This window comes from Arvicola amphibius, chromosome 6 (genome assembly GCF_903992535.2).
Source record: "Arvicola amphibius chromosome 6, mArvAmp1.2, whole genome shotgun sequence".
Taxonomy (NCBI): domain Eukaryota; kingdom Metazoa; phylum Chordata; class Mammalia; order Rodentia; family Cricetidae; genus Arvicola; species Arvicola amphibius.
Genome location: NC_052052.2, coordinates 16,745,120 through 16,769,149, shown reverse-complemented (window position 1 = coordinate 16,769,149; position 24,030 = coordinate 16,745,120). Strand labels below are relative to the sequence as shown.

Sequence of the window (24,030 nt, the reverse complement as noted above, 5' to 3'; positions counted from 1 at the left end):
ACCAGCCTCGACAAAAATACCTCTTGCCAGGGTAGAAGCGCAGGGATTTAGAAACATAGCAAAGATTATAAAGATGCGAATGAAAATAATAAAATGCAGAAACATACAGGATAGTATCAGGAGGGAATTCCAGTGAGTACTGAAATTCACCCGTGTTTAATTTCCAACTGCTTAAAATACCCCTGACCCCAAAAGGTAGGAGTAAAACAAAAGCATTAACATGATAGGCGGGCGGTGGTGGCGCACGCCTTTAATCCCAGCTCTTGGGAGGCAGAAGCAGGTGGATCTTTGTGAGTTCAAGACCAGCGTGGTCTACAAGAGCTAGTTCCAGGACGGACTCCAAAGCTACAGAAAAACTCTGTCTCTAAAAACCAAAAAAACACCAAAACCATGATACAAGGAAATGAACAGAGCAGATGAAGGTCATGGGCTACAGTGCTACAGTTAAACATTCTGTTGGTAGAATAAAATAAGTCACCCGCACACCCTAGATCAAAATATTCTGTTGTGGGCAAACCACTCCCTATGTGGAATCCAAAGTTATCTCCTAAAGGAATCCAAAGTTATCCCTTGGCTGGATCCTTAGATTCTTGTTTGAGGTGGGAACGTCTCTATTCCTGGAGCACGAGGTCTGGCTATTAGCCACACCTGTTGACAATAACCTTAAGAGAGCAGAACTCTCTGAGCTACCTCTAGGTGGGACCTTTGAAGTAGAAGAGCCACAGCCTTGAAGGAACAAGAGACAAGTCTCAACTCTCAGACCTTTGGTCAAGGTGGAAATAGGCTCACATTTTCGGGCCTCCACACTGGCCGTTGACATTCTGATAGGAAGTCAGGGACGCTGAGCCTGGTGGCACAGGACTGCTCATTCCAGCTCCTTTAGGGACTGAGGAAGAAGAGTCTAAGTTCAAAGCCTGCCTGAGCTGTACACCGAGTTCAAGTTCAGTTTAGGCAAATTGGTGGGACCCGCGTCCAAATAAAAAATAAACAAAGCCGGAGCTGGGCATAGTGGTGCACAGATACCATCCTGGTGTTTAAGTGGAATTGCTGAAAGTTTAAGGCCAGCCTCACCTAAGTGAGACACTGTTTTTTCTTTTCTCTTCTTTATTTTATTTTATTTTATTTTACTGTGCACCACACATATGCCTGGGGTTCACAGAGATCAGCAAAGGGCATCAGATCCCTTAGAACAGGTGTTCCAGGTGTAGTAAGCTGCCATGTGGGTACTGCCATGTGGGTACGGAGGGTTCCTGGGTCCTCCGGAAGAGCAGCCAGTGCTCTTAACCTCTGGTCAGGCCCTGAATCCAGTTTTTAAACACTTTCTACTTTAAGTAGAGAGGCAGAGTTTATGAAGAGGAAGGACAAGGCAAGGGGAGAAATGAGAGACAGCCTTGGTTTTTTTTTTTTTAAATATTTATTTATTTATTATGTATACAATACTCTGTCTGTGTGTATGTCTGCAGGCCAGAAGAGGGCACCAGACCTCATTACAGATGGTTGTGAGCCACCATGTGGTTGCCAGGAATTGAACTCAGGACCTCTGGAAGAGCAGGCAATGCTCTTAACCACTGAGCCATCTCTCCAGCCCCAACAGCCTTGTTTTTAAATAATGACCCAACCAGCAGACAAGACTTGCCCATTACCCAGAGAAACCAACAAGGGTGTGTCCAGGGCAAAAACTCAGGTTCCCTAATAGTGCAGGTCTGTCCACTCTGCCAATAGTGCAGGTCTGTCCACTCTGCCACAGACCCTCCCACAGGCCTCTGCAAGACAACCTGTTTTTCTGTTAGGTCAAATGAAGGTCATGGGGTCCCATTTTGTTCTCCCCAAGACACGTTCTGTGCACCAAAAGTTACTGCAAATTCTTATCACTATTTGGGAGGATGAGGGGAGAAGTTGATTTTTTAAAGTCCTCTGTGCTTAGTGTTTTAGGCCATATTTCAACATTACCTTGGGAAGGAAGAAACAGAAAATACCCTATGCTTCCTTATTACTTCCCAAAGGAGGAAGTGTTTGGTCTGTCAACACAAACCCTGATTTTCTCCAAGGTGCCAGACAGAGTAGGTGGAGGGAAGGTTTCCACTGCTGTGAATTCTGGGACTACCTTTGGCCTACACTTTCGTCATCTTGGGCACCCCCTGCCCATCGCCTCGCCTTCATTTTCTCCTCAGTACGTTGGGAAAGATAGGAAGAGGGTGCCATCAAGAAGCAGTAAAACCTCTTATTGCTCTGACATGTGGTGGTTGTCTCAGCAACCATGGAGACGGTTGTGCCACATGAACCACCTGACTTCTGGCTTGCATACTTCCTGCAGCTATGGACACACACACACGCACACGCACACACACATACATGCACATACCCCACTGGGCATGTGCTGACTGTAGAGGAACCAGGTGGCTTGGCAAACCTTGCAGATGTTCCTGAGGCAAGAGGGTCTCTTGGCTCTCAATTTTCTGGCCCTGCTATTCTAAAAATTGTGTTCAGTGGCCCTCTGTGGGCTTGTTTGGTGGCACTGAACTGAACCGCACTGCAGGCCTTCCAACATGCTAAATACTCCTAAAGTACACCCCAGCTCCTGCAGGTAGACTCTCTCTGAGCGTCCCCAGGAATTTGGGGGTGCAGCTCAGTCCTTTGCATGGGCAAATCTCTGGGGTTCAAAAAGCCAGTACTGCATAAAACCAGGAGTGGTGGTGCCTCCCCAACCAGTAATCCTGGCACTCAAGTGGTAGAAGCAGGAGAATCAGTAACTCAGGGTCATCTAGCTGTAAGTTCAAGGCCAGCCTGAGCTTCATGAGACCCCCCCATCTCAAAATAAATTTAAGTTACAATTTAAAATTAAATTAAAATGCTTAAATGCCTCAGAGTTTTAAAAGTAAGTTCAATAAATAAAAGGCAGGCCAGAATAACCGCATCTGCCCTTCCTCTTTCAACACCCTTTTCTCCTCATAAAGTTCCTTCTTTATGTTTCTACCTCGTTATTTCTAAATCTCTTATGCAAGTCTGCAATCGGCTAAGCGCCACCTGCCGGCTGGATGTAAAGCGCAAAGATACCATGGATCTTAATAGCCACTAAATAAAACAAATTAGTTTCATTCTTCTCCTGAAGATCGGTGCAGTAACGTGGGCTACTCCCTATTCTCCACACACCCTGGGTCTTTCCCGCTTAAGGGAACCCGGCAATTAAGTCCTTAAGGGGAGACTGTGGGGTTTAAATTCAATAGATCAGAGTTGTCAACGCCTCTTTGCGCCCTTCTCTCTCTCTCAACGCCAGAGGGCGCTCCAGAGATGGCGCCTCAGATGGCACGCTGATCCGCAAGGTTGATCCCGCCCCTTTTCCCATTTGAGCCAATCGTTACTCAGAGAGGAGGAGCTACTGGCGGGCGCCTGCGCGTTAAGAGGGACGGGGGAGACAAACAAGGAAGCAGAGATGTGGGAGCTGAGAAGTGAATGGCGGGCGGTGGGTTTCACGGTTCTGCTGTGGCTGGCTGCTGCGGCCCAGGCAGTGGCCCGGGCTCCGCGCCGCTACACCCCAGACTGGAAGAGCCTGGACTCTCGGCCACTGCCGACATGGTTTGACGAGGCCAAGTTCGGGGTGTTTGTGCACTGGGGGGTCTTCTCGGTGCCCGCCTGGGGCAGCGAGTGGTTCTGGTGGCACTGGCAGGGCGAGCGGCTGCCAGCCTTTGAGCTCTTCATGAAAGAAAACTACCCTCCCGGCTTCAGCTACGCCGACTTTGGACCGCAGTTCACGGCGCGTTTCTTCCAACCGGACCAGTGGGCCGAACTCTTCCAGGCTGCCGGGGCCAAGTGAGTGCGGGCCGGGCGCGAGGCGGGACGGGGGCAAGCCCACGGCCGGGGCTGCCTGACCTTGGAAGGCCCCGCACCCCGCGTTCTGCATCCTGGAGGATGGAGCATTGATGCTCAAGAAGAGAATCCAGCCGGGGATTAGTTTTAAAAATAAAGGCGGGACAGCACTGAGTACATCACCTGTGTGGAGAGAGGCTCGAGCCAGGCTACACCCGGTGTCTCTTCTACAAGGGCCAGAACACAGCCTGGATTCTTGTCAGTGGCCTGGAGTTGTGGACCTGGACCCTAGGCTACCTGTGGCGTCCGTGGAAGCTTATAAAAAGGAGCTGCCTGCGTTCCTTGTAGCCCAAGTGGAAAAGGAAGGATAGGAGTTTCTGGGTGCTCTGTTTGGGTTCCCCTTCTACTTCCTTGTAGTAGAGCTCCAAGGAGGGATGGGTTTGGGCAGAGCCCTGTAGAGGAAGTACATTTCGAGAGCCCTAAGCTAGAGGATTTTGGCTGACCCGTGGGTGTTTGGCCACTGTGGGCAGCCGGTAAGATAGTAAGGAGGCTTCACTAAGCCTCCTGCTTGTGACTTGGAGCGATCCTTCACTCATTGATTTCCTCTGCCATCCTCCAGGTTTCAGTTTGCTCTGGGCCCTGGCTTTTCTTGTACTGAAGGGAAACGCTGTGTATAACTGGGCGCTTAGTATTTGCCGTTGTAAGCCTGGTGACACACGCCATTAGTCCCAGTGCTCAGGAGGCAGAGGCAGGCAGATCTCTGTGAGTTTTGAGGCCAGCCTGGTCTACAGAGCGAGTTCCAGGACACCCAGAGCTGTTATACAGAGAAACCCTATCTCAAAACCCTCCCACCCAAACAGGAAGCTGTCTTCTCACCATCTTGGAGGTCCAGAACTTAAAATGTTGGTTTCCAGACTCCCTGTTTTATGGATGAGGTGGCTAACGCAGAGAGGAAGGAGCATGGTGTCCTGGACTGCAGATCTTGTGATCTGGAAACGAAGGCTCTTGATCACTGCACCCAGGGTCTGCAAGCCATACCCAGAAGGAGTAGTTATCTGTTTATAAGGTCGATGAGTGAGAAGGACTTTTTTTGTTTGTTTGTTTTTCGAGACAGGGTTACTGTGTAACAGTCCTGACTGTCCTGGAACTAACTCTTGTAGACCAGGCTGGCCTTGAACTCACAGAGATCCACCTGCCTCTGCTTCCTGAGTGCTGGGATTAAACGCATGTGCCACCACCACCCGGCTTTTATATTTCAGAAGGACTTTTTAAAGAGGAAAGAGACATGTTGCAGAGAGGAATGTTTGTGTGAGCTTGAGATAACTGTATGACCCTGATTTCCAGGGTCTCCACACCTGCCCGTGATGAAATCACATGTACATGTTAATTTTTTTCTTTTCTTTTTCTTTTTATTGGCCATAAAAAGCAGACATTGAATGACTTGGTTATCTCAGCAGTTGCCTTTTCAGTCCCAGACATTTGAGTCTCAGTCGCCCCCTTGAATGAAGGGCGATTCCACAGCACTGGTGAAACAAGCAGCTTCCCTCTGTCACCTGCTCTTGCCAGTAGAGCAGGGCAGAGGGTTGAGAAAAAGTTCATGCCCAGAAGGGTTGAGTCTGTGCGCTAAGGTGCAGGGTTTTTCTCTTGCCACCCTTCCCTCTCTGGGCATCTTGAGTCATACCTACAAGGGGACATTGTCACCCTAAAAGCATCTCCCAGTCCCCATACATTTCCTGTAATGGAGATCTTCCTGCTGTGCCGGGCAAGGCTGTGGTTGTGGCCACTGCCCAATTCCTTTGTTCTTACTTGGTTTTCACGTCTGTTTCCAGGTATGTGGTTCTGACCACAAAGCATCACGAAGGCTTCACAAACTGGCCAAGTCCCGTGTCCTGGAACTGGAACTCTAAGGACGTGGGGCCCCATCGTGATTTGGTTGGCGAGTTGGGAGCTGCTGTTCGGAAGAGGTGTGTGTCTGCGGACAGCCAGCCATTCTCCCCTCTTTCTCATCCGTCCCTCCAGTCCGCCGTCCTTGTCTCCTCCTGTTTGTCACCTGGGTCATATTTAGCCAGTGAGAAGATGAGCTCCCAGACTTGGGGTTTGAGATTGGCAGTTTTTTTTTTTTTTTTTTTTTTTTTTAGAAGTGGACATTTATTACTTAGAGGAGAGAAAGAGAGAGAGAGAGAAGAGAAAGAAGGAGAGAGAGAGGGAGGGACAGAGAGACACGCATGCACACACCAAGAAAAGACAGAAAGAGAGAGCGAGACTGGCAGTTTTCACAGGACCAAAGGTAATGCAAGAGCCGGGTGGTGGTGGCACATGCCTTTAATCCCAGCACTTGGGAGACAGAGCAGGTGGATCTCTTGAGTTCAAGGCTAGCCTGGTCTACAAGAGCTAGTTCCAGGACAAGCTCCAAAGCTACAGAGAAATGCAAGAAAAGCAGGACGCCCAGCATAGACTGTGGTCCATCTGCAGCCTGCAGGGGACGTCCATAAAAACTGGCGGGACACTGGCTTTTCTTTCTCTTTGTTTTTTGTTTTGTTTCATCTACCTATTTATTTATTTAGTGTCCTTTTTTTTTTTCCAAGACAGTGTTTTTTTGTGTTACCTTGGTTGTCCTGAAACTATCTCTGTAGACCAGGCTAGCCTCAAACTCACAGAGATCCTCCTGCCTCCACCTCCTGAGTGCTGGCATGAGATGGCCCAGGAGGTGGATCTCACCTTTCGCCACCAGCACCCACCCAGCACAGAGCTGTTGAGGCCTGAGGGCAAGCTCTGGTAACGGCGGGTCAAAACTAAAGAGGGAGGCACTGTTCTTCCCAACCTGCGCTCTGCTTGTCACTCGCTAGGAAGACCTCTCAGACCTGGTGCTACGTGCAGGCCGGTGGCTCTAGCACTTGGGAGGCAAAGGCAGGAGAGTCAGGAGTTCAAGGCTGGCCTTAGGTATGTACTGAGTTTGAGGCTAACCTGACTACATCTCTAAAAGATGACTAATGGTAGACTAACTTCTCAATAGAAAAGCAGTAGGGTGTAGCAGAGCAGCGTGGCTTTGGGGTCTGGTGCCGAGGCGTAAGCGCTTGCTCTCCAGCCGAACATGTAGTTACTTCTGTGTCAGTGACCACCATGCTTGTTAGATAGAAACAACTTCAGGAAGGGAAAGTTGATTTTTAGAGGGTTTCAGTCCACCGTGGTGGGGCAGCTGCAGTCAGGACAGCCGTACATGTAGGAGAGATTATTTATTCATCTCACATGACTATAGGGACAGACAGGAATGGAGGCAATATGTCCTTCATAGCCCTTGTGACCCACTTCTGCAAGCACCTTCCCAAAAATAGCACCCGCCAGGGAACAAGCCATCAAGACATGAGCCCAGAGGGCAAGGGAAGCCATAACAGAGTCCTGTCCCCAGCCACCAACAGGGAGTGGGATTTGGACTCAGGTACTCAGGTTTGGAACCCCTGCCAGTGATGCTTTGTGTTGTGACATTTGTAAGTAGGTTGTCCCATTATGGGCTAGGCTGGCTGCATGCCTGCCTGCTTGTGTAAATGTAAATCGTCAAGTCTGTTGGAACCCAGCTGAGCCTGTGTCACACACTGCCCAGGACCGTCTCCTGGATGGAGCACGTTGAGAGCTGAGACAGAGCCACAGCTTCCAAAGTCCAGTGGACTACCTGGACCTTTAAGAATGCATTTGCTGACTCTTGTTAGTTGCTCAGTGTTCTGTGCCCTGTGCTTCACGTGGTCAAAAATCCTGCAGTAAATGTCTGTCTGATTGTAGGCATAGACCAGACATGGACTTTGGAAGCTGCAGTTTTCTTCTGGTTTGGTTTGGTCTTTTGAGATGAGACCTTGCTCTGTATCCCCCAAGAGCTTGGAACATGCTATGCAGACCAGGCTGCTTTCTCTCTTGAAGCAATCTTCCTGCCTCTGCCTTCCAGGTACTGGGGCTCCAGGCCTGTGGCGCCATGGCCCAGCCTCAGCAGACTGGACTGGCAGCTTCTCTGTGAGTGGTTAGTTCCTGAATCACATGCTAAAATGCCCCTTTCAGTTCTTCCTTATCTGTGCCTTGCTATGTTATTTTCTTCGTTGCCTGCATTATGTTTGTGTGGCACTGTGTCTTAATTGAACTGTAGTAATTATACATCTTTGTGAGGCACAGTGTGACGTGCTTGCAGGATATAATGAGCAAATCGGGCTAATTAACATTTCTACCTCCTTAATCATTTGTCATTTCTTTGTGTTAGGAACCTTCAAACTCCTAGTTCTTTAAAAAAACATTTAATAGGGGTGAGGGTATAGTTTATGACAGAATGCTTGCCTAGCCTAGGTGAAGCCCTAGGTTCGATTCCCAGCACCCCCCCCAAAAAAATGAAGTAAGATTTTTTTTTTTTTTTTTTTTTTTTTTTTTTTTTTTTGAGACAGGGTTTCTCTAGCTTTGGAGCCTGTCCTGGAACTAGCTCTTGTAGACCAGGCTGGCCTCGAACTCAGAGATCCGCCTGCCTCTGCCTCCCGAGTGCTGGGATTAAGGGCAAGAACCACCACTGCCCGGCTTTTTTTTTTTTTTTTTTAATTTATTATGTATACAATATTCTGTCTGCATGTTTGCCTGCAGGCCAGAAGAGGGCACCAGACCTCATTACAGATGTGGTTGGTGAGACTTGAACTCAGGACCTTTGGAAGAGCAGGCAATGCTCTCCAGCCCAAAAGTAAGATTTTAATATGAAATATACCAAGTGTGGTGGCACATACCTTTAATCCCAGCACTTGGTAGGTAGAGGCAGGTGGAATCTTTGTGAGTTTAGGGCTAGCTTGGTCTACATAGGCAGTTCTAGACTAGCCAGGACTACATGGTGAGACTCTATCTCAGATAGAGGGAGAGAGAGAGAGAGAGAGAGAGAGAGAGAGAGAGAGAGAGAGAGAGAGAGAGAGAGAGAGAGAGGAGGATCTCAAGCAGCTTAGGCTGACCTTGGTAGGCAAGGATGCACCTTGAACTCCTGACCCTCCTACTGCCCCCTCCGAAGTGCTGTCATACCACACCCAGCCTGATTTTTCTCTGCCTAATACCAGCCGCTGCTGTTTTTTTTTTTTTTTCTGTTTAAGGAACATACGCTATGGCCTGTACCACTCGCTCTTGGAGTGGTTCCATCCACTCTATCTACTCGACAAGAAAAATGGTTTCAAAACTCAGCATTTTGTCAGCGCGAAAACAATGCCAGAGCTGTACGACCTCGTTAACAGGTGAGACGGGCCTGGGCCTGAGGCTTGTGCTGGAAGTCAGCTCCTCTCTGGGGTGCTGTTAATGGGCCCCAGCTACAGGCTGCTGCCTGAGAAACTCTCAGAGGCATCAAAAGAATAAGGGTGGCGTTTGCATTCATGCAAAGCATGTTTCCCCTCCCACCGCTCAGAACTTCTGAACTGTGGTCACTTACTAAGCTGCTGCTGTCACTGGGGACCCAGGTGGCAGTGAGGCAAAGCTTGCGCTTCAGCACCCTCCTCCCTTGCCAGTGTCCCAGGTCAGGACCTGGGAAAGGGACACTGGCGTCTTCACCATCAGAAGCTCTAACTGGAGCAGCGTCCTGAGCACAGACCCTGCTCACTTAGAACTGTCATGTCTTGTCTGGGCTCAGATCAGCACGCAGAATCCCTGTCAGTGCTGGGACCAGGAAGAGCCACTGTTAACTAGTGTCACCCATCTCAAATTGGCTTTTGTTGCGAACGTTCATTATTTAGTGGGGATGAGGTGGCATTGGCACGCCACAGCACACAAAACAGATGTTTGTTTCCTCATTTACCACGTGGAGTCCAAGGATCAAACTAAGGTCATCAGCTGATGAGGTCATGGGCCTAAGCTGCCTTGTGTACTTGACTGCACACAGTGAAGAGACCACTGTCTGGGCTTTCTTCCCCGAGATTGTTACTGGCCCCACTGTGAAGTGCAGTGGTCTGTCGTCAGGCAGGCTCACATTCGCGCCCCAGCTCCTTCAAACTCCATGGCAGGCACTAAAATGTGGGAGGGGCACTAGGCCCTGTAGGCTTCTCCAGCCACGCTGGGTAGCCGCCAAGAACAGAACAGCGCCATGGTTCAAATGTTTACACCACCCTTAAAGCAAACATCTTCATTTTGTACTTCTGGAATACCAGGGACTTGCTGTGTAGCCCAGGCTAGCCTCTGATTTGTAAGCTCCTGACTCAGGTTCCCAAGTGCTAGGATTACAGGCATGAGCCACCACATCTGCCTGGTTTTTATTTTTATTTTTTGATCCTGGGGACAGGACCCAGGTCTTAGAACACGCTGGGCAGTACTCTGCCACTGAGCTACACATCCCGGGCCATGAGCACTGCTACTGTCTTTTTAGTCATGTTTTATTATTTTGTGTCCCTGAGTGTGTATTGTATGGGCACACATGTGCCGCAGCACACATGGAGGTCAGAGAACAACTGGAAGTCAGTTAGTTCTCCTTCCTTGTGGATTGTGAGACTCAAACTCGGGTCATCGGGCTTGAGAGCGGGAGCTTTTCCAGCCCAGCTGAGCCATCTGACCTGCCCAAGCACCAGTCTCTTCTAGAATGTACTTATTATTTATGTGTAGTCTCCACACCATGAGCAACAGGTGCCCAAGGAGACCAGAGGGCATCGGTTCCCTCAGTGAGAGTTACAGGTGGCTGTGAGCCACCATGTGGGTGCTGGGAACCAAGCCCAGGTCCTCTGCAAGCAGTAAGCACCCTCACCCCCTGAGCTGTCTCTCCAGCCCTGCGAGCGCCACCCCAACCGGATTTAGTTGCTTGAAGGAAAGCAAACTCTAGATTCTGATTACAGTGTCCTTTCTGAAAGGGAGAACAGAGGCACTTAGGAGAAGTATGTGGAACCAATGCGTTCTTTATTATTGTTGTTGCTGTTATTGTTGCTTTTACATTTTAATTTATGGGGGGGAGTACATGCATGTGCTGTGCCGTGCCGTGCATGCAGAGGTCAGAGGACCACTTGCAGGATCAGCTCTCTCTCCGCCACGCGGGACCCAGGATTGAACTCAGGTTGTCAGACTTGGCAAGCGGGCACCTTTACACGTGGAGCCCTTTCACCAGCCCCTGCAATTTTTTTAAATTAAGATTATTATTTTATACATATAGCTGTTTTACCTGCATGTTTGTCTATGCTCTGTGCAAGCCTGTGCCAACAGAGACCAGGAGAGGGCATTAGATCCCAAGGCTTGGAGTCACAATTGATTGTGAGCCTCCTGGGTGCAGGAATCAAACCTGTGTCCTCTGGAAGAGCAGCCAGTGCTTTTAGCTGCTCAGCCCTTTGTCCACATGCCCTCCCTGAGGCTCTGTTAGGTGTCCTGTCTCTTTAGTTTCTGCATTGTCATCTTTATGGTACTTTCCCATCAAGAGACATCTTTTCTTTTTGCTGGGCTGGGAATGGAACCTACAGCCTCACATGTGGTTGGCGAGAGCCCTACCACAAAGCCTCCCCGCTCTAAGTTTTAAATACTTGTTGCAAAAGTCTGTCCATAAGACTAGATAGATTCATTCAGATAGCAAGCTGTTCCGATCCTGTGTCTTCCAGCTACAAGCCCGACCTGATCTGGTCTGATGGGGAGTGGGAGTGTCCTGACACGTACTGGAACTCCACAGCTTTCCTTGCTTGGCTCTATAATGATAGCCCTGTCAAGGTAGGTGATGTCTAACTTATGTAATGGGCATGGTGATGCTTACCTGTTGTCTCAGCTCTCAGTAGGCTATGACAGGTGGAATTTGCAGCCATCCTTCTGCCTCAGCTTCTCAAGAGCTGGGATTACAGGTGTATGGCACCACTCCTAGCTTTCTATCCAAATTTGAAAGGGTACTTAGCTAGCTAAACCCTCCCCACAGTCAGTACACCTAGCTTGCATCTTGTGCTATGGGACTTTTACTGTGTGGCAGAAGTCTTTATCTGTTGACAGACATGTCAAAGATTTTACATGCTCTAGATTTGTGTAAAGGCATTTGGTGGCTGGAGATAAAGCTCAGCGGTAGAGCACATGCTCAGCATGCAGGGGCCTGGGTTTAACCACAAGCACCAAAGCTAACCATAAAGGTGCCCTGGCGGATGCCTATCTGTGGGGGTTCTATTGAGTAGTTATTACTAAACTCAGGAAATGAAGGACAGGAGAGAGAGGAGAGACACCATTCCTAAGTGATGGATGCTGGTTGAGGGTGGCTCTCAGGGACTGGAGTGTACGTCACTGGGAGAGCATGTTAATGGCGCATGCAAGGCTTGCTTTCAGGGACTTGCCAAGGCTCCGGGGACTCCCAGATGTGCAGTTTATCCACAGAATGCCATGGTGTAAATTGTCCACATCTGTCTCTTCTACATGTCTCTGCTTAAAGTTTAAAGGACAAGTACTGTGTTATCACTATGGCACCCATCTCTGTCACAGTTATGAGTGAGCAGTTGACTACCCTTCAAGATTTGAGATGGGCCAGATATGCCTTTAATCCTAGCACTCAACAGTGGACCTCTGTGAGTTCAAGGTCAGCCTGGTCTACACAGTGAGTTCTGAGGCCAGCCAGGACTACGTAGTAAGACTCAAGAAACAGATAAACTTAGGGCGGTTGATACCTCATATGCTTCTATGGTGCCTTTTTGGTGCCTCTGGTCTGTGCCTTCATGGAGCCAGGTCATTTGCTAAGTGGGATGACAGTTACATGTGCTGATTAAGGAGAATCACAGAAAGGGAAAAAGATAAACAAGATGCAGCATTAGTGAAGGGAGCAATGTCAGTATTTAAACACCACAGTAAAGCTGGGCAGTGATGGCGCACAGCACACCTTTAATCCCGGATCTCTGAGTTCCAGACCAGTCTGGTCTACAGAGTGAGTTCCAGGACAGACAGGCTACACAGAGAAACTCTGTCTCAAAAAACAACAACAATAACAAAAAATCCCTCAGCAAGGGCTTGGGAGAGGGCTCAGTAGTTAGAGCGTGTATTGTTCTGAGTGCCCTTCCCAGCAGGCACATACATGGTGGGTCACAACCACTTGAAACTCCAGGAAAAGGGCAGCTGGCACCCTCTTTTGGCCTTTTTGGGTACTGCACACATGTGCACAGACATCCCATACCCGTTTTTTTTTTTTAAAGTTAATTTATTATGTATACAATGTTCTGTCTGCATGTATACCTGCCTGCCAGAAGAGGGCACCAGATCTCATTACAGATGGTTGTGAGCCTCTTTGTGGTTGCTGGGAATTGAACTCAGGACCTCTGGAAGAGCAGCCAGTGCTCTTAACCTCTGAGCCATCTCTCCAACACCCACATACCCGTTTTTATGATTTGTTTATTTATTACATGTGTGTAAATGTATGTATGCCTGTGTAAGTTTATGTATACTGTGTGCATGCAAAAGCCCGTGAGGCCAGAAAAGGACACCAGCTCTCCTGTAACTGGAGTCAGGGTGGTTCTGCGTTACCACGTGTGTGCTGGAAAACAAACCAGGTCCATTTCGAGAGCAGTGACTGCTCTTAACCACTGAGCCATCTCACCAGGCCCCCAAACACATTTATAAAAGGTTATGTTATTATGTGCATGGGTGTTTTGCCCGCATGAATTATATGTGTGCAAGAGCCAGTGAAGGCCAGGAGAAAGGTGTTGGATCCCTTGGGACTGGAGTTACACGCATGGTTGTGAGTGACCATGTGGGTGCTGGGAACCAAATCCACATCCTTTGTAAGAGCATCAGGCACTTTGTTGAGCCATCTTTCCAGTCCCACAAGTGCTAGAGAGTTCTCATGCTTTCACTGCAAGCACGTCACCCCGAGTCATCTCCTGAGCCCCCCTGCATACGCACTTCCTCTGTGCGTCTGTCAGCCTGCTTCCCGGGCTGGGGCATTGCTGACATTAGACGCTGTGTGCAGCTGTCTAGTTTCCCACTGTGCCCCTTAGAGCAAAATAGCCCGGGGAAAAGACTCTAGTGTAGTCCGCTGTTCTTCTTCCGAGCAGACTGTCACCAGACACATCTGCACTGCACAGAGGAGCCAGGAGGTGCTGCCCCGTGACCCCACTCTCTTCTTCCCTTAGGACCAGGTGGTAGTGAATGACCGGTGGGGACAGAACTGCTCCTGCCATCATGGAGGCTACTACAACTGTCAGGATAAATACACACCGCAGAGCTTGCCAAACCACAAGTGGGAGATGTGCACCAGCATCGACAGGGCGTCCTGGGGCTATCGCCGTGACATGACCATGACCACCATTGCCAGTGAGAATGAAATCATTGAGGTAAGAGCACTCGCCTTGGTTATTTAGCTGCTAATCCAGAGTCGGGTGGCTAGAGCCCGCTAGGGCCGCAGTCACAGAGACCAGCCTCTCCAAGTACATTGTTGCTGTTGCAGAGAAAGGGGTCAGGCCTTTAAAACCTGGTTTTGGTTTTGTTTAGTTTTTGTTTCTGGGTTTTTTTTTTTTGTTTGTTTGTTTGCTTGTTTCTTCCTTCCTTCCTTCCTTCCTTCCTTCCTTCCTTCCTTCCTTCCTTTCTTTCTTTTTTTCTGAGACAGGGTTTCTCTCTGTACCCCTGGCTGGCCTCAAACTCACAGACATCTGCTTGCCTCTACCTCCTGGAATTAACGGTATGTGCCACCATGCCCAGCTAAAATTAACAGTCACTTCTCCCCTTCCATCCTGTGATGGAAATCCCGAGGATCAAATTTAGGTCATTCATCTTGATGGCAAGGGACTTCACCCACTGAAGTCCCTTGTCTTTACCATCTTCTCAGCCTCAAAAGAAAGCTGTATCTTTCTAGAACTTTCCTTCCTTTTTCTTTGTTGGGAGGGTGCATGCGTGTGTGTGTGTGTGTGTGTGTGTGTGTGTGTGTACATTGTGCATGTGTGAGTGTTGTGATGTGTATGCAGGCATGTTTTTGACCTCCAGAGCACAACCTGAGATGTCATTCTTACCTTCCATCTATGGGGGAGGGGCAAGATCGCTTAATAGCCTGGAACTGGCCAGGAAGCCACAGTGAGCCTTTGTTTCTGCGCACCGGGATGATGATCACCAGCACACACCACACCACGACCTCCAGGTTTTTGGTTGTTAATGATTGGGGTGTGTTTTGTTTGAACGTGAATTCTGGGGATGAACTCAGGTCTTCTAAGGCAAGTATTCACCCTCTGGGTCATTGTCTGAGCACCTCCCAGGATCATTTTCAGTGGACACATGAGCTTTCAGTGGCTTGCAGCTATACGATGGGTAACTCGGTAGGCAGGAGGACTCTTGTGAGCACCGTGACGCTGCCGTGCTCAGCTGGCTGCTGCTCGGGTGTGCTCAATGGGATGCAGTGCCGCATGCAGCTCCAGCTATGTGAAAGCAACAGTGGGAAGACCGAAAGACATGGAAAGGGTGGAGAGAGCCCTTGCGTGGTCCCTAATGGGCTCACGTCTGTACATTTTTCCAAGTCTTAACCTGGTCCTGGGTTGCCTTGAGTGACGCTTGCTTGGGGTCACAGTGAACCCCACAGTCCTCTCCAGGATGCCTTCAGAATGCATCTCTTTCTGACAGCTCCTGTCTGAGACTGGATCTCCATGTAGTCCATGCTAGCCTCAAACTTGGTATTGTAACCAAGGCTGACTTTGAACTCCTGGCCTTCTTGCCTTTTCCCTACCCCAAGTGCTGGAATTCCAGGCCTTGGCCAGCATGCCTAGCTCTCTCTGCTTCAGTTTTTTCCACAGGTACATATATTTTGTCCTTAAAGAGCTCAGGGAGACTGGTGCCGTCTCGCCCGGATCTAAAAGCTCACCTTCCCTTTTTCCCTTTGCAGTACTGAGGATTGAACCCAGGGCTTTTCTTCTCTCATATCTCTTACTGTCTGCATTCTAGATGCCGTGCCAGCCTTGGTAGTCATGCCTCACCTCTCATTGTCTCTGTTCTCTTTAGGAATTGGTTCAGACAGTCAGTTTGGGAGGCAACTATCTTCTCAACATTGGACCAACTAAAGATGGACTGATAGTTCCCATCTTCCAAGAAAGGCTTCTTGCTGTTGGCAAGTGGCTGCAGATCAACGGGGAGGCCATCTATGGCTCTCAACCCTGGAGAGTGCAGTCCGAAAAGAACACAACAGTTGTGTGGTGAGCCTTGCCTTGTATGGTCAGGAGGATGATTGATGATAGCCACATCTTCAGTTCCGTGTGAGAGTACAGCCTAAGTAAGAGAATAACTAGCGAGAGATGAAGATAGATAGATGATGGATGGATGGATGGATGGATGTAAAATACTATCAAACTTGGTACTTAAGGCACCCAACAGAAATCAGTCGTTTGTGGAAGTTGCCCTAAGGCTGGAGCTCCTGACAGAGTCTCAGAGACCCAGACCAGAGAAAATGTCATTAAATCAGGGGCCTACAATATCCACTAGAAACATACTGGGGAAGTTGGAGCAGTCAGCTGGAGTTCCAAATGCACTTTCTCTTTCTCTCCATGGATAAACCACGCATGGCTGAACCTCTGGCTTCCCATTTTCCTTGCAAATACTTTTATATCGGAATAAATATGGGACCCCTGCTAGAGATGCCTGACCTAGCTGTTCTCAGAGAGATTCAAGGGTTTTGCTCTTGGACTGTTCTGCAGTTTTGCTGATACAGGGTTAGGGGGCAGCCCAACCCTGACAAGGGGCCTTAGGACACTCTGAGACAAACATGCTTATGTCCTAAATGTGTCTGGGGTATCCCACTTCCAAAGCCAGCTTCTAAGTGAGGTCAAACATTTGACAGTTTATCAGTATGTTGGACATCACACTTGCTGACCTGCACATCTCAGGTCCCTCCATCCTCGTTACAAGGCTGGAGGTTATGTTGTGTTGCCTCTGCTGTAAAATCTGTGTCCCAGCTGGGTTCTGTCTCTGGTCCCCTCTGCAGAGCTCATCCTAAATTCTTCCCATTCGTACCAGGGCCTCTAGATCTAGTTATTTGATCTTGGACCTCAGTTTCATCAACTATGAAGTGAGTGGTGGTACTTAGCTTCACAGACTTGCTTTGAAGACTAGGAGGCATGATGCGTGAGGACCCAGCAGAGCTCCAGGCCCATCACACCACAATGCCTTGCTCTCCCACTGGAGACACAGTAACCCCTACGGATGAATTCCTATGAGGCGCTTTTCATGCTATTTCCCAAATAGGGTGAACTCTCAGTGAGTGTGCTCCCTTGTCACACCCTCTGTCTTCTCATGGATCTGGAGTTGGAAAGATTTCAGTAGCAAATTTTATGGCTTCGGCTCCTAGGAAGTAGGGAAGTAGATGCATGTTTTGTTGTTGTTGCTGTATGGGTCATGGTCTCACCGTGTTGTGTAGGCTGTCGCCCAGCTCCTGAGCTCAAGGCATCCTCCTGCCTCAGCCTCCTTAGTAGCTGGGATTATATGTCCCAACACCATACCTTTCCTTTGTTTTTTTGTTTTTTTTTGTTTGTTTTGGGTTTTTTGTTGTTGTTGTTGTTGTTTTAGAAGTAGGGTTTCTCTGTGTAACAGCCCTAACTGTCCTGGAACTCTCTTTGTAGACCAGGTTGGCCTCGAACTCACTGAGATCCACCTGCCTCTGCCTCCCAAATGTGTGGATTAAAGGCATGTGCCACCACCACCTGGCAACAAAGGATATTGAGGCAGCAGGGAAAGGTCTGGAAAATGTGTTGCCCAAGGGTTAATTTTAATTTTTACAGAAACCTTAACCCAGTGAAGGGGGAGAATAGAGGATTTCAGAGTTTCGTAGGCCTCTTTCTTCCTTACCTTCCTCTCACTTCCTAGTAGTCGTGATGGACACAAGATCTTTATTGGTGAGTTAGCTAGAGAGGACTGAGGATCTGTCTGGGAACACCACCAACTCCCTAGGACAACGGTGTTTCTTGTTCCCAGGTACACCACTAAAGACTCAGCTGTTTATGCCACCTTTCTGTACTGGCCAGAAAATGGAATCATAAACCTCAAATCTCCCAAAACAACCTCTGCCACAAAGGTAAGGAAGCTCCTCATCCCTCCTAAGCTACAACTTGGTTTTGTTTTGTTTTGTTTTTATTTTTCTAGTGCTAGACCCCAGGGCCTGGGCATGCTTAGGCAAACCACCCTGAACTACATTCCCAGCTATTGTTTTCTTTTTTTTTTTCTTTTTTTCTCTCTTTTTTTTCTCAAGACAGGGTTTCTCTTGTGTAACAGCCCTGGCTGTCCTGGAACTTGCTCTGTAGACCAGGCTGACCTTGAACTCACAGAGATCCACCTGCTTCTGCCTCCCCAGTACAGGGATTAAAGGCTTTCTTTATGTCATTCAGGCTAGCCTCAACCTGTGGTCCTCCTGCCTCTACCTTCCCAGTGCTGAAATTCCAGGCTTGTGTCACCATGCCTGGATAGATAGAATTTTTATTAAAATACATTGGCAGGCTTTGGCTCCTTCCTTACTAGTGTCCACAGTGCTCTGGGCCAGCACACTTATTCCCATCATGTTGGGGGCAAAGACTGCTTTAATAACGGGGTCTTCCCATCCCCCTTTGCTTTCCGCAGATAATAATGCTAGGAATGGAAGAATATTTGACCTGGACCCAGGATCCCCAGGAGGGGGTCCTCATCACTCTGCCCCCATTGCCACCTATGGCTCTCCCAGTGGAGTTCGCCTGGACTCTTAAGCTGACGAGTGTGAAGTGATCCTTGGAGTTCAAGGGCAGATGACCCTGTGTGGGGCTGCTTGCCTTTCTCTTACCAGCGGTGCAATAAAGTAGCTTCCCTCCCCCACCCAGTGATGGCTTCTCCAGCCCATTTTAATCAGTGGGAACCCAGACCACTGAGCTGCTGAATGAGTGCATTGGAGCCTCAGATCCATTGCTGGTGTCTCTGGTGAGCAGAAAGCCCTGGACAGCTCAACTGAGCTCACCCATTCCTTTAGTGGGGTGAAATCTCCCTTTCTGATGACGAGCCAAGTCACCTGTTGCCTGTGGGACCGGGTAAAAGAGGTCTGGCAAAGCCAGCCCCTGTGCCTTGTATTGGTTGTCACTAATCCTGAAGGGACTAAGCTGGTCCTGAGGGGTTTGCCAGGCTGCCAAGGTCAACTCTGTGGAAGTTTGTGAAGAAAGCCAAAACTCTATCGATGAAGGAGTGTGATTCTGCCTTGCCTTTTAAAAAAGATGGAAGTAAATTTGTATGTTAGTTATTTCTACCAAGAGCATGTGATAGTTTTCTTTCCCTAGCTTCTGTTTGGGCTGTTTACAGCTTTTTACTCATTTTCTGGTTTTCTTGGCTTTTTTGTTGTTTTTTTGTTTTGGTTTGATTTTTTTGAGACAGGGTTTCTCTGTAGCTCTGGCTGTAGAACTTGCTCTATAGTCCAGGCCTGCCTCTGCCTCCTGAGTGCTGGGATTAAAGATGTGCTCCGCCACCGCCTGGTTTACACCCAGATTTTTAAAACATAAAATAGCAAGAAGACTGGAGAAATGTCTAGGCCTTGGTTCCTGGCACTCAGTTCACAGGCCTGTTGCCCTTTTCTGGCTTCTGTGGGTACTGCATACATGGTGCAGGTACATAAACACACATACAGGCAAAACACCCATAAGCAAAAATTAATCATTAAGAACAATAATGTGGATATCTTTATATCAAAATTTTAAACATGGCCAGATGTTAATATCTGTTGTAATTGTAGTACTCAGAAGCTGGGGGATAAAGAATTCAAAACCAGGCTCTGCTATATACCAAGTTTGAGGCCAGTCTGAGCTTCATGAAACTCTTAAACAATGGGGCTGGAGAGACAGCACAGCAGTTAGAGTTCATACTGCCATTGCAGGGGACAGGATTTGGCTTCCAGGACCCACAGATGCTCAAAAACTGCCTGCGACACCAGCTCTAGGGGATCCAATGTCATCTCTACCCTCCAAGGGCGTTAGTTTAATGCCCATACCCACACGAAGGCACACGGAAATATTTAAATCATTTTATTGACATAGAATCACATTGTATGGGGTTGGAGAGATGGCTCGGTGGTTAAGAGCACTGGCTGCTCTTCAATTGACTTAAAAACGTTGTCTTAGTCCCTTGCTACTGTGATAAAAATCCCCAGCCAAAGGTGACTTGAAGTAGAAACATACCGAGTGACATTAACACGAAGACAGTGGTCCTGTTTGGGGACATAGTTAGCTAAGGTCGCAGAGACAGCACCTGTTTAAGGGTGAACAGACACTAATGTATAAGGGCATGCCCAGCTCGCTGGCTAGCTCTGGGTCCACCTGACATAGATACAGTCCTTTGGAAAGAGGGAACTTCAGCTGAGACAATGCCCCCACCAGTTGGCCGGTAGGCTAGCCTGTGAAGCATTTTCTTAAGTAGTGATTGATGTGGGCGGGCCTAGCCCCTTGAGGGTGTTGTCACCCCAGGGCAAGTGGTTCTGGATGTGTAAGAAAGCCAGCTGAGCAGCCCACAGGGAACAAGCCAGTAAGCAGCACCCCTCCATGGCCTCTGCCTTGAGTTCCTGCCCTGACTCCCCTTCACAAGAGGCTCCAGCTTACAGCTGGAAGCTGGAGTAAACACTGTTCTCTCTGAGTTGCCTTGGTCAAGGTCTTGTCTTATTTTTTTGTCTTGTTTGTTGTTGTTAGGTTGGGTTTGCTTATTTTTAGACCTAAGAAAGGGGGAAGGAAGAGAAAAAAAATTACTAGTTTTTAATTGCCTTTTTGAGCCAGGATCTTATGCTATAGCTTAGTTTTTCACGGAACTCAGATGCGTAGCCCAGGCTGGCCCCGAACTCTTGGCGCATCTTCCTGCCTCAGCTTCTCAAGTGGTAGTGATGTTGTCTAGAGGTGCAAGAACAGTTTCATTTTCTCTGCTAATTAAAGAATTAAAGGCAGGCCAAAAGGGCCACCAGGATTCTTGGGAGCCCCAGCAGATCCTAAACCTCACAGCTTCCTGGAAGGGAGGAGCAGAATGGAGAAGAACAGAAACAAATACCACCGTGCTAGAGGTCAGCTGCCTGCAGGCAGCCATGGGTGGGGATGGGAGATAAACTTCTTAGGGCGCTTCAGAGCAGCTTAGGCTCTGGACCCAAGAGGAAAAGAAGAGAAGAGAGTGATTATGCCAAAAAAGAAAAGGAGGAAGTGGGGGCTCGGGGTTACACCTTCCGAGTCAGGCCTCAGACTAGGCCCAAGTGGAACCTCATGGTGGCTCAGCCAGTAGAGACTGCATGGGGGGGGGGGGAGGGATTCCAAGAAGGAACACTACATCTTAGATGAGCTGGCCTTCCTAGGAGTGCCCCTAACCAAAGGAGGAGACAAATGCCCATCTCCAGCCAGAGGTGTATGTTTTCTTTACAGTGAGTGGGTCCACAGGTACTGGCCTCCGCCCCAGGTCTTGGCTTCCTTTCCTATGTAGCTGTTAGTTTTGTTACGGTACCTTTTCATTATCTTTCAGTCCTAAGAATACTGTGCATTGTAGTGTGTGCGTGTGTGCCTGCAGGCAGAGGCATGCCAGGGATCGCGTGGAAGTCCAGGACAGGCCTCAGGTGCTAAATTCCTCAGGCTTGCACTCAGTGCTTTTACCCACTGAGCCATCTCGCTGGCCCCATTCCTTTATTTTTGAGCCTTTTTGTTTTTATTTTTTGAGAAAGGGTTTCTCTGTAACTCAGTCTGGCCTGGCCTGGAACTCATTGAGGTCCTCTTATTTTTGTCTTTTAGAGCATTGAGATTAAAGTTGTTTTTTTTTTTTTTTTCCTTTTTGGTTTTTCAAAACAGGGTTTCTCTGTGTTGCTTTGGTTCCTGTCCTGGAACTAGCTCTTGTAGACCAGGTTGGCCTCGAACTCACAGAGATCCACCTACCTCTGCCTCCTGAGTGTCCAGCTCTATGATTAAAGATATTAAAGTTATGTGCCAGCTCAAATTAAAAAACAAAATGAAACAGGATCTCATGTAGCTCAGCCTGTCCTCAAACTCACTATGTAGCAAAGTGTTTTGAATATTACTTTAACCATGTAAATGTGTATTACATTTGTTTATGCTGCATTTGTTTAACTATGTAAAGGTGTGTTGCTGTTGCACCTTGCTTGCCTAAGGCTCCTGATTGGTCTAATAGAAAGCTGAATCACGCCGGGTGGTGGTGGCGCACGCCTTTAATCCCAGCACTCGGGAGGCAGAGGCAGGCGGATCTCTGTGAGTTCGAGACCAGCCTGGTCTACAAGAGCTAGTTCCAGGACAGGCTCCAAAGCCACAGAGAAACCCTGTCTCGAAAAACCAAAAAAAAAAAAAAAAAAAAAAAGAAAGAAAGCTGAATCACCAATAGCTAGGAAACAGAGGGATAGGTAGGGCTGGTGGGCAGAGAGAATAAACAGGCAGAGGGAGAAGGAGAGGGATGTATTCAGCTCCATTCTGCAGCCATGCCAAGGACACCAAGATAACAAGGGAGTAAGCCACCGCATGCCCAGGGGCATCATGGTTCCTTGATGGCCAGCTGCAGGGTGTTACCACACCAGGAGCAGCACTGAGAAGTCTCTGGTTGTCAGTCCTTTCCTAACCTAGGCCTCCTTGCCTTCCCTGCTGCCTCAGGATGAAAGGAGCAGGAAAATGGCTGAGCTGAGGTCTTTGTTGGCAAAAGCCTGCCACCAGTTTCTCTGTCATCTGCAGTCCTAGCAACATGGCCTGGAAACACTAGGTCTTTCAGAAAAGGGAAACAAATGGACTTGGGAGGGGAACTCTGTGGGATCTGAGAAATGGGGGAAGCAAGTGAAGATGAAGTTAATTGGGATCTGCACGCATGTTGTCAAACATCCTGGCTCTTCATGGGATACATGTTCAGAAAATCATGGTACGGGCATGATCTGAAGTAGTCTTTCAGCCTCTGCACACGAAAGACCGATCACTCATGAAACACTGGTGGAGAACTTGCAAGGTCTCAGGAGAAGACACAGTGTCCTGGAAGCAGGTCACTGGAAGGTAACCCAGGCAACCATTGTGTCCACGACCTACATCAGCCGAGTCATCTGCAGCAAAGCCAGTGGGACATTAGCAAAGCACTGCTCAGCTGTGGTCCTGCCTCGTTTCCACACCCTCGCCTGCCTCCCTCCCTCCGCCCCTCCTTCCTTTCTCCCCTTCCTCCCTTTCTTCCTACCTTCCTTCCTTTTTTTTGTACAGTCTCACTGGGTAGCCCAGGCTGCCTGAGAACTCTCATTTCTCCTACTTCTGCTTCAGGAGGAGTTGGGTTAGACCTGTGCACTGGCTTCTCTGCAGCTAATACAGTCCTAGTAAGAAGTCAGTGTAATTTTTTTTTAAAGATAAGTGTTAAGTTGGGAGCATAGCCCTGAGCTTTCGCATCCATCCCAGCCCACAGGCCTGAAAGTTGTATTGGTCTGGACTCCAAATCCCAGCACGCCCACAGGGTATTTAAGTGAGCTCCCAAAGGAGAACCACGTAGTCTCCCCCCACACCTGAGAGCGCAGGAATCCCATAAAACCTGGATATTTTTAATTTGGCTTGTGTTTGGCTTGATTGGCATTTTTGTGTCGGCAGAGAGCTCACATTAGGAAAAATTCCTAACAATAAGGTCTTATGTGGCCCAGGTTACATGTATCACCATGGCTGACTCTAATTTTGCAGTGGAGTCTCATGTTATCCAGGCTGTTCTGGAATGGGTAGGCCTGTCATCACTATTCAGTCTTATTTTTTCAAGATTTTTTATAAATGGGGCGGGGGGGGGGTGAGCACTGGAGAGATGGCTCAGAGGTTAAGGGCACTGGCTGCTCTTCCAAAAATCCTGAGTTCATTTCCCAGCCCGGAACTCTGTATAGACTAGACTGACCTCAAACTCACAGAGATCTACCTGCCTCTGCCTCTGCCTCTGCCTCCTAAATGCTGAGGTAAAAGATTTGGCATCACACCCAACAGATTTTTATGTTATTATCAATGTATGTATGTCCATGTACCACGTGTGCCTGATGCCTACGGATGACCATAAGAGAGAAGCGAGAAAAATATGGCAGTTCATAACCATCTATAACGAGATCTGGTACCCTCTTCGGGTGTGCAGGCACACGTTCAGGGAGAATACTGTATTCACAATAAGCAATCTTTAAAAATTTTAAAAATGGCTGGGTGGTGGTCACACACGTCTTTAATCCCAGCATTCGGGAAAGGCAGGTGGATCTTTGTAAATTAGAGGCCAGCCTGGTCTACAAGAGCTAATTCCAGCTACAGAGCAACCCTGTCTCAAAAAAAAAAAAAAAAAAACAACAACAAAATATGTATGCATGTGTGCCCACATACGTGT

The 24,030-nt window shown here is 48.4% G+C and overlaps 1 protein-coding gene across 1 annotated transcript; it reads left to right on the top strand.

Moving 5' to 3' along the window:
* Nucleotides 1–3,396: 3,396 nt before the first annotated feature.
* On the top strand, nt 3,397–18,956 carry Fuca1 (alpha-L-fucosidase 1). Its single transcript, XM_038334474.2, has 8 exons — nt 3,397–3,807; nt 5,634–5,768; nt 8,901–9,038; nt 11,364–11,469; nt 13,854–14,054; nt 15,703–15,893; nt 17,665–17,764; nt 18,304–18,956. Exons 1-8 carry the CDS (start codon nt 3,431–3,433, stop codon nt 18,442–18,444), a joined length of 1,389 nt encoding a protein of 462 aa, XP_038190402.1. The 5' UTR covers nt 3,397–3,430; the 3' UTR covers nt 18,445–18,956.
* Nucleotides 18,957–24,030: the final 5,074 nt, after the last annotated feature.

What these genes read in the sequence shown, in the direction of transcription:
- Fuca1 (XM_038334474.2), top strand. Translation starts at nt 3,431, where the DNA reads ATGTGGGAGCTGAGAAGTGAATGGCGGGCGGTGGGTTTCACGGTTCTG. An exon ending in ATAATGATAGCCCTGTCAAG is followed by an intron (nt 11,470 to 13,853) that starts GTAGGTGATGTC and finishes TTCTTCCCTTAG; the next exon opens with GACCAGGTGGTAGTGAATGA. An exon ending in AAACAACCTCTGCCACAAAG is followed by an intron (nt 17,765 to 18,303) that starts GTAAGGAAGCTC and finishes TGCTTTCCGCAG; the next exon opens with ATAATAATGCTAGGAATGGA.